This window comes from Castor canadensis, chromosome 17 (assembly GCF_047511655.1).
Source record: "Castor canadensis chromosome 17, mCasCan1.hap1v2, whole genome shotgun sequence".
NCBI lineage: Eukaryota > Metazoa > Chordata > Mammalia > Rodentia > Castoridae > Castor > Castor canadensis.
Genome location: NC_133402.1, coordinates 1,184,264 through 1,194,162, shown reverse-complemented (window position 1 = coordinate 1,194,162; position 9,899 = coordinate 1,184,264). Strand labels below are relative to the sequence as shown.

Below are 9,899 nucleotides of genomic sequence, written 5' to 3'. Positions count from 1 at the left end.
GTGATAGCAGTTCTGGGGCACAAGACAAATCCAGACCCTTTTCTTGGTCCTGAAGAGGCCTCACCTGATTGGGGGGAGCTGGGATGGAGGGGCCTGGGCAGTGGGAAGAAAAGTCTAGGATCCTGGGAAGGGCAGCCCCATTGCCCCAGTACATTCTGATACTGCCCAGTTCCTATGCCTCGGCTAGCTGTGCTCCCTCCAGGGCCTGGGCACCCACACCTTGCAGTTCAGGGTCAGTCTCAGCTGACCAACTGGCCAGCAGATCACTGAAGTCTGGTGTGCCAGGATGGAGCAGGCCCAGAGGGCTGGGTGCTGGCTCCTTCCAGAAAGATGGAGGTAGCTTCCTCTGGGTCATAGGGATGATGTGACTGTACTTCCGCTCTAGCCTCAGTCTGTGGCCAGCTGACGTGCTGGGCTCTGAGAACTGCCGTAGCCCGTAGTCAAAGAGCTCGGCTAGGGGCCCCAGTGGTGGTGCCCCATCCCCACCAAGGCCCGGCCTCCACACCTGCCCCTCAGGCGAGTGGACCCCAGGCTCTGTGGCCTCCTCATCCTCCAGTGGCCCAGCCTGGGCCAGGCATACCAGGTCAGCATAGTACAGCTCCCGGGCAGAATGGCTGGCCTGGCGGCTGTCACCATAGATATCGCAAGCATCTGGGTCCTGTCCCTTGTCCTTGCTGCCAAAGTACCGCTGGATGTCACCACTGATGAGCTCCGAGAAACGTAGCAGCTGGAGTGGAGTCTCAGGGCTGCTGGGACTCTGGGGGGCTGGGCTGCGGCCCTGTGGCCTTTTGTCCTCCAGTTCCTCATCCCCATCCTCCTCTTCTTCGTCTTCCTCCTCCTCTTCCTCCTCAGAAGTTTCTGGAGGTTCTGGGTCTGAGGACAAGAAGGGTTGGTGGGTTGGTAGGGGCAGCCGGAAGTCACAGAGAGGCCGTATCACACCTGCCGCCATCTCCTCACTGTTCTTGAACCTCTGGGGCCTGTGGACAGCAGGTGCTGGCTAGGAGAAGATAGAGGGGCAGGTTAGTGGTCAGGGTTAGCAGTACCTCGCTGGACTCAGAGCCCATAGGTGCCACAGGAAGGCTGCTTTGGCTCCTTACTCCCTGGAGCCTCCAGCCCTTCTTGTGCTTAGGTAGGACACTGGCTCAGCAGGGAGTGATAGGGGCAGACTAAGTGAACACATGGCTGATCTGGGCAGGGGGAGATTTCTGGGGTGCAGGAACAGGGTCCAGGAGCTGGCTCCAGGAGGTGGCTGGCCACTGGCAGGAGTAGCTGGATCCTGCCTTGGAGGGTGGGGCATCATGAGTGCAGGGGAGCTGGTGCTGTTAGCAGCATTAAAATTGTGGTCACTCAGACCAAGAGGGCAGTGCAGGAAGGAGAAGTCCCAGGGGCTCACTCTGCCAAGCAAAGCCAGGGACGAGGCTGAGTACGGTGTCTGTCCCAACATAGCATGGGGCTGCTGTGGCTGCCGAACCAGCAGCCTGGTGCCTTCTTTGCACAGCCAAGAATCCTTGCAGCCACGGTGGGTAACACTGGGGCTGCCAGGGTCCTGCCTGCCCTGGGTGAGGATAAGCAGGGCCATCCCATCTCAGTAAGTCAGCCACACAGCTGCAGGGACTTGAGATTTTTTGCTTGTTTGTTTTTATTATGTTTTAGCTTTATTTTTTTAAGGACAGGGTTTCCTATGTGCCCCTCAATTCTCCTGCCTCAACCTCCCAAGGGCTGGGATCACAGGCGTGCACCACTATACCTAGCTAGCCCCAAGTTTTAATCTGACAAAAGTGTCACAATGTGAAGAGGGGACACCTGAGTCTCCCAACCCAGGCACCTTCCGGTAGGTGGAGGACCCTGGGAGGAAGTGGAGCACCAGGGGCCTCCATGCTGGTCTAGAGAAGCCAAGGAAAGTGACTAGACCTAGGGCTCAGTGGAGGGTCTGGGGAGGTGACTGAGGGGGTGGCATGTACTCCTCTGGCCAGCTGCCAAAGTGGGGGTGGTTCTGAATCCTGGAGCCTGCCTCCAGGAGCAAATGCCACCAGGCCCCTCTATGGTATAGAGGCAGATGAGCACCCCAGTAGGAGAGAATAAGAAAGGGGAGCAGATGCCCAGTTCCCGTGTTCAGAAACCAGTCTATCTCTGAGGGGCCTCAAGTGGCCAAGGTCCTTGGACAGGTCTTCTTGGGGTCAAGCTGACCCAGGCAGCTGCCCCTCCCTTGTTTCCTGAGGCCCTGATGTGGGAAAGCTGAGGTGAGCTCTGGGGGGCCTCCTGCCTCCTCCTCCTCCCTGGCTGGCCACTCCGTGGTCCACACCATGCTCATCACACTTGGTCCCCTGTCACAGGAGGCATCCAGTGGCCCTAGCTCTGGCTTTTGGAGATGGCTGCTCCTGGAAAGCAAGGCACAGGCACCCTCCCTAGGGGAAGGGTCCCTGCAGTGCACCAGAACACGGGCTTGCAGCCCTCCCCACCCACCACCAGGCCCTGGCTCCTACCTGACTGGAGTGCAGCTCTCGCTCAGCAGGCCCACCTCCACCTGGGCGCAAGCATTTATAGCTGGGCTCCGTAGCCGCCCGCGGCTGGCAAATATTTGGCGACGGCATTGTCATCGCAGACTGGGCAAATAGAGCCCGTTTGCTTTAGCGCCCAGCAACCAGGGCCCCGCGGGGGGAGCACCTGCAGACCAGCCTCACCTGCACGCGGTCTGCTGGGGGACCGTGGAGTGTTTGCCTCAGGCCCAGCTGGCCCACACCCTGGACCCGAGGACCCTTATCTCTGCTGCTGATTGGGGCCTGGTCCAAGCCTTGTCAAATAGGCGGAAAATTAAATTTCATGCTATTTTGAGTTCTGGAGTACACCTCTCTAGAAGACATCCTGCCTGTGCAGCACAGGTTGTAAACCATACTTCCCAGCAGCAGTACCCCGGGCAAGGAGAGGAAGCAGAGCCCATGAGACCGCCAGCCAGCTCAGGGTGTGGGGTCTAATGTAGGTGGCCCCTGAAACCCCTGCCTAGGCCCTACAGTCATCAGGGCCATTTTAGGCAGCTGAGATCAGCTGCAGCCATCACTACCGGTCCAGTCAGGACTGTGAGGAGGAAGACCCCTACCTGGCTGCTGCTTCCCACCTGTCTAGTGCTACAGAGGTGTTTGCAGTCAGTCTGACTGAACAGGAGGGCCAGGCTGACATGGCACCTCCATTCCCTGGTCCCCAGCCTTCCTCTAACTACTGCCATTCTGAGTGGAGTTGGGGGACTCTGACTCCTGCTGACTACCTTGAGTCCTCCCAGGGCCAGGGCCCCCGGGTTTTTCTTTGTTTTATTTTTTTTTCCAGCAGTACTGGGGTTTGAATTCAGGGCCTTGCATTTGCTAGGCAGGTGTTCTACCATGTGAGCCACACCCCCAGCCCTTTTTGCTTTACTTATTTTTCAAATAGGGTCTCTCATCTATGCCTGGGCCAGCCTGGACCTCAGTCCTCCTGTTTATGCTTACCATGGAACTGCAATGACAGGCACACCCCCCACATCCAGCTTTTTTTAGTTGAGGCAGGGTCTTGAGAACTTTTTACCTAGGTTGGCCTCAAATCTCAATTCTCTTTTTTTTTTTTTTTTCAGTACTGGGGTTTGAACTCAGGGCCTTCACCTTGAGCCACTCCACCAGCCCTATTTTTGTGAAGGGTTTTTCCAAATAGGGTCTCATAAACTATTTGCCTGAGCTGGCTTCAAACCACGATCCTCCTGATCTCTGCCTCCTGAGTCACTAGGATTATAGATGTGAGCCACAAGTGGCTGGCAAAATAAAGTCTGATCCAATTTTTTTTTTTTTTTGGTGGGACTGGGTCGATTCTCTTGATCTCTACCTCCCAAATACCTGGGATTACAGGTGTGAGCCACTGTGCCTGGTGTCTCTCAGGCTTTCTGCCACGTAGTTCTGTGTTAGATTCCTGGGACTGCCATAACCAATGATCACAAGCTAGACGGCTTTAAAACAGCAGAAATGGGGGCTGGTAGAGAGGCTCAAGTGGTAGAATACCTGCCAAAAAGCCTGCAGCCCTGAGTTCACACTCCAGTACCACAAAGAAACAAAACAAAATAAAAAGCCAGAAGTGGATTTGCTCTCACTCTGGAGGCCAGAGTCCATATCAAGGTGTCACCAGGGCTGGTCCTTTCCAGAAGATTCTGGGGTTCTATCCCAGTACCTGGTATTGCTGACAATCCTTGGCTTGTGGCTACACTGACCTGTCTCTGCTCTTGTGTCCACATGGTGTGCTTGCTCAGAAGGATGCCTACCATTGGATGGAGGGCCACTATCCAAGCTTGTCCTCAGCTTCACTGCTTACATCTGCAATGACCCTATTTCAAATAAGGTCACACATTCTGCGGTTCCAAGTAGACATGCGTTTCTGAAGATCCCATTCTGTGCAGTCCAGGCACCCTCCATATGTGATGTGGCCCCACGGTACTCACTTGGCATCAGCTATGGCTCCCGCTGTCACTGGTGGGATTGGATCTGAGGACAGTACTTTAGCTCCTCTGGCTTGGCTTGTGCCCGTCAAGGGTTCCAATCACTTGCTGTCCTGAAACTCCAGCTTCTGTGTCTCCACCATGGGGTCTAGAGGGACGGGTACCACTTTACTCTTTCTTGGGCCTTTGCTCCTCAGCTCCAGGTGCCACCCCCTTAGGCAGAGACGACACATCCTACCAACTCTGTGACATCCCAACACACTGAGCTCTGGTCCTTTCAGACAAGTTTTTTTGTTTGTTTTCTTGCAGTGCTGCAGGTGGAGCCCAGGGCCTTGTGCATGGAAGGCAAGCGCTCTGCCCCTGCGCTGCACCCACCCCTGGCTCTGGCCCTTGCGACCACTGCAGTCATTTCCCAGCTTGTGGGTGGCAGGAGCTTTCAGTGACCCTGAAGTCATTTAGTGCTTGGAGAGGCAGGACCTCTGGTCCTGAGGGAAGCTGCAGGGAAATGAAAAGTTTCCCCCAATGACAAGAACCTCCAAGGGCCGGGCTCATGCCCTGGTCTGAGGGATCTGGGAAGCCATGCATATTTTAGGATGAGGTGTGTGCCTGGAGTTGTCACTTAGAGAGGGGACGTCACCTGTAGGTCCCAGGGAGGGACTTGAGGGCATAGGGAAGGTGACCACATTGTCACAGCCAGTCATCTATGATTTACCAGCAGTACCTCTTCCCAGGAAGGAATCCCAAGCCATGCCCCAGGTGAGTCATATCCCAGGTGAGACCATGTCCCAGGATGAAGCTTATGCCCTGGGTGAAGTATGTCTGGCTAGACTCAGTCTGAGAGTCCAGTCTGAGTCTGATCTCAGGCTTGACCAGATCAGAGACTCCAGAGTCCAAAGCCACTTGCCCAGTCCTGGCTGTGGGTGGCCCTGCCTCTGAGGGTTCTCCTCTGACCCAGTGTAGCAGCCCAGCTGTCACCCTAGACCTATGGGAAGCTTAGGGTTCCAGGCAGCGCCCTGGCTGTGGGAGCAGGTAGCCCCCCTCCCCCGCCCAACTACATACAGCCCTGTTCTCCTGCCAGCTCAGGCAGCTTCGGGTGTGGGGCCCTGGGCACCCCCCAACCCATCTACCCAGGACCCCAGAGTTTGGGGCTGTAGCTGATCCCTGCTGAAGCCACAGCGCCCTCTGCTGCCTGCTCCATGTAGGAAGGATGGGCCGGCCCAGGGAAGGGGCTAGAAACAGGTGGAGGGCAACACTGGCCTGCCAGCCTGGGGTCTGTGTGCTGCACACACACCTCCACCTTGCTAGGTGCACAGGGGAGGGAGTTTGGAAACTAGGGAGCCGGGAGGAGGACACGGGAGGGCATGTGGACTGTGGCATATGTGTCCTACCCTGACCAGCACAGGAGACTGTGGACAGGCTGAGGTTGTGGGTGCAGGCAGCCACCTGCTCCCTCAGTACAGCCCCATCTGTGTGGACCCCAAACTGGGTACTATGGGGTGAGGAGATGGGACACTGCCTTGCCTTCAAGAAGGTCCCATCCATGTCACCGTGGGAGGGGTTTGGTGTGAACGCAGCAAGCAAATCCCAGTGAAGGAGAGACTGAAAAGCCCCAAAATGCTGCTGCAGAATGCAAATCTCTGAGTTATCAAATGACCTGAGATCATCACAGCACAAGGTCCCTGAAAGACGGAGGCAGGAAGTCAGAAACACAGACACTGACCTGTATCTGTGGCTTTGAACATGGGAGAAAGAGCCATAAGCCAAGGGATGCCACTGTTCCAGGGATGCCTCCAGTGTGACCTGCTGACACCTCCATTTCAGGGCAGTGAGACCTTCTTGGGACCACTGCCTCCAGAACTGAGTGTCATTCAAGCCACTCAGCTGTGGTATCTGCTTCAGCCTAATAGGAAAGCCATAGCAGGAGATTTGGCCAGAGGTTGGGCTGGGGGAACATAAAGGGCCTCCCCCAAACCACAGGGAGCACCCGCACTCATGCCTGGTGAGCGCCCCACCACTGCAGCCTCTGTATGTGGGACCCTGTCCCTGAGGGAGGAGGACACAGGATTCTTATGCTTCCCAGGGCTGCTCCCCCCATACATCTTTTCCCCTAGCTTACGACTCAGGCATCTGGACAGGGCTGTGATAGGGCTTTGGGTACTGCAATGACCAAGGGCAGAGATGCCCACTCATGCTGCCTGGTAGCAGATTGTCCCCTGACAGCCTGACCTTATATTTGTCCTGAAGTAATCTGGTGTTCTTCCTTGTCTGGCAAGAGACCTGGGAGAGAACTCCAACCTAGGACAGAAAATTCTCGAGTGAGGAAAAAAACAGAGCAGATAGGTGTCTGGGAAGAAGATCCTCATTAGGGCCTGAGGCAGGAGACTAGGGAGGGTTACTACTGTACCAGTCAGACCAAGCTGTGAGTGTCCCACAGGGGCAGGCTCATAAGAGGAAACAGGCCTGAGATCAATTTTAGAGGCAGGCCTGAGGACCTAGTATGGGGAGGTCAGTATCTCACCCCCTTCCTTGTCCCTTCTGAGTTTTGAGCCTTGCTCAGGTAGACCAGCTGCCTGGCAGGTAGATGCTGAATTCAGACTTTTGTCTTTGGTGAGGCTAGGTTGGGGGATGACAGCCTGAGGGTCCTTTGGATCAGCAGAGAGACCTACGTTCCCAGAAGTTGCATATGTCTAGGTGGTGTTGGGTGGGTGGCCAGGGCCTGGCCAAGCAGCTTGGTGTCCCCAAGGTTCCTGGCACCCATCTGGGGCCCTGGGGGGGGGCTGGGCCCAAGCATATGTCCTAGCATCTGCTCCCAGCCTGGCTCTCACTGCAGTCTGGGCCCAGCAGGGCTCTCTGCCCACTGCCCCCACCAGCCTCCACCCCATTGTCAGGCCTCAGGTCCTAGAGAGTGGCTCTGCTCTTTGGAGGCAGCAGTCCTGCCTGTCCTACGCACCCTATATTGATCTTCCCGAGAAAATCAATAGCTCCAATATGTCAGCTCTCAAGTGGCGCTACAATAAATTACCCTGCCATTAAGCACACAAGGACTGCAGCCTCCACACCCCCCCCACCACCATTAGCAGGACATTAGGCCTCCCGTGAAATTTCTCTGTGTGCTTTGAGATAATGAGGGCTGAGGTGTTGGTTTATGTCCAGGGGAGGGGAATGGGTGGGTCCACACACGGCCCCTGCACATCACACCGGCTGTGGGTTTTCCCTCTTCGGTTTCCTGGCCAGGCAGGAACATGCCAGGGTATTAGCGAAGCTGGGTGACTGCAGGAGGGCCCAGGATGTGGGCTTTGCCCTGGGTGGAGCTGTTAGGAGCTATTGGGATTCAGGTGACAGGAAGGTTGCTATCTGTCAGCTTCCTGGGGCTGCTGTGTCTGACTGAACACCACAAACTGGGCAACTTAAAACAAGGTTTATCTCTCATGACCTGGAGGCCAGAGATCCAAAATCAAGGCATCAGCAGGACCGGGTTCCCCACAGATCATGGGGAGATCCGTAGTCCTTGGGGTTCTTGGGCTGACAGCTTCATCACTTCCTCTGCCTGTTTTTTTTTTTTTTTTTTTTTAATGTGTGTGATACTGAGGTTTGAACTCAAGGCCTTATGCTAACACTCTATAACTCTATCATGCCTCCAACCCTTTTTTGTTTTAGTTATTGTTCAGGTAGGGGCTTTCATTTTTGCTTGGGGCCAGCCTGGAACCAAGATCCTCCTACTTACATCTCACACAACTGACAACTGAGAGTACAGATGAGCACTACCACAACCCAATTTATTAGTTATTGAGATGGAGTCTCACAATTTTTTTTTTGTCCCAGACTTCTATCCTTGAACCATGATCCTCCTGAGTGTAGCTAGGATCACAGGCATAAGCCATCATGCCTGGCTCAGCTTATCACATTTTTTTCTCCCTCTGTGCCCTAGCTCTTCTTGTAAGGATGCCTGTCATTGGATCACAGTGTGATGTCAGGTTAACTAACACCATCTGTAAAGCCCCTGTTTCCAAATCAGATCATGTTCTTGTTTTCTGGGGTGGAGGGCGGGACACCACTCACCCCAGTACAGCATCTTCCAGTCTCACAACAGCCTGAGCAGGGTGTGTGGTGCCCATTTACAGCTGAGCAAGCTGAGACTAGAGGGGTCAAGTTGCCCACCGAGGTGTCTCATTTCTGCCCCTGCTCTGTCATCAAGACTGAGTTGAAAGCTGGGTGCCAGTGGCTCACGCCTATAATCCTAGCTACTCAGGAAGCAGAGATCAGAAGGATTGTGGTTCAAAGCCAGGCTAGGGAAATAGTTTGTGAGACCCTATCTCGAAAAAACCATCATATAAAAGGGTTGGTGGAGTGCTTCAAGTTGTAGGCCCTGAGTTCAAGCCCCAGTACCTCGAAGAAGGCTGAGATGGGTGCACTGGTTGTCAGAGGCTGGCCTGCCACAGTGTGAAGCCCCAGTCCCGGTTGCAACTTTTCACTCTGGACCCATGAGCTGTCCTGGGCAGCTTGTGCCCTGCTACCCTAAACATCCCAAATGGGTCATCCTGCATGTGGTTCCCTACCTAGGGAACCCTTGATCTGCACCTCTTCTAGGTTCTGCACCACCCACAATGGAGACCCTTCCCCCACACACAGTGGGCGTTGCCAGGTCCCTGCCAGGAGGGTTGTGTGGCAGTGACTTTCTGGGGTGGAACAGGTGAGGTGGGTCCAGGGAGGAGGATCTGGGCAAACAGGTGCCTGTGTTGACACAGCAACTCTGAACAGGGTCCTGGGCTGGCCTCTAGGGTGGGGAAGACTCAGGTGTGGGTGAACTCAAACACATTCAGCCCTTGGCTCCTGCTGATGCCCGGTAGGAGTGTGATGATTTCCCTGTCAGGAAGCTACCAGCTAATCTGTTTTTGTGGCATGCCTAGAGCAAATTATGGCTCAGAGGAAAAGGCTTGTTCAGGACACCTGACTACACACAAAGCCATGGACAGCCAAAAGCAATGATCCCTATCAGGACCCTGAGCACAATGAAGGCAGAACCAGGTGACCAGGCTTTTCTGAGGGGAAAGAAGCACCACCCAGTAGAAAGGGTGAAAAGCAGGTTTCCAGACCTTGGACTATCTGCAATTGGAATGGGTGTGAATTTCTCTCCAAGACTGGAGCTAAAATGACATGCTTTATGTTTCAAATCAAATTAAACTTACTGCAGGTCCCTGTTTCCCAGAGTGGGGAGAAATTCAAGTCCAACCTTCCTGCCTTCCTGAGAGACCTCAGGACAATGGAGCTGTGGAGCTAATGAAGGTGGGCTCCAGGTCTTTAGAGGCCCATCAACTGTTCTGTGAGGAGCCGTATGTCCCTCTCTGTGGCCTGGTGATGGCACCCCAGCTCTGAGAGTTGTTCTGAGGGCCTCCAGAGACACTGTCTAGCTGCGGTGCTGTAAGAGTGAGGCAAGTCTCCATTGCTAGCAGAA

General features: G+C 54.8%; 1 protein-coding gene across 1 annotated transcript; it reads right to left on the bottom strand.

Moving 5' to 3' along the window:
* Positions 1-172: 172 nt before the first annotated feature.
* Percc1 (proline and glutamate rich with coiled coil 1) lies at positions 173-949 on the bottom strand. The gene has a single exon (XM_020169317.2). It carries the CDS (start codon positions 947-949, stop codon positions 173-175), a length of 777 nt encoding a protein of 258 aa, XP_020024906.2.
* Between the last annotated feature and the right edge of the window lie 8,950 nt (positions 950-9,899).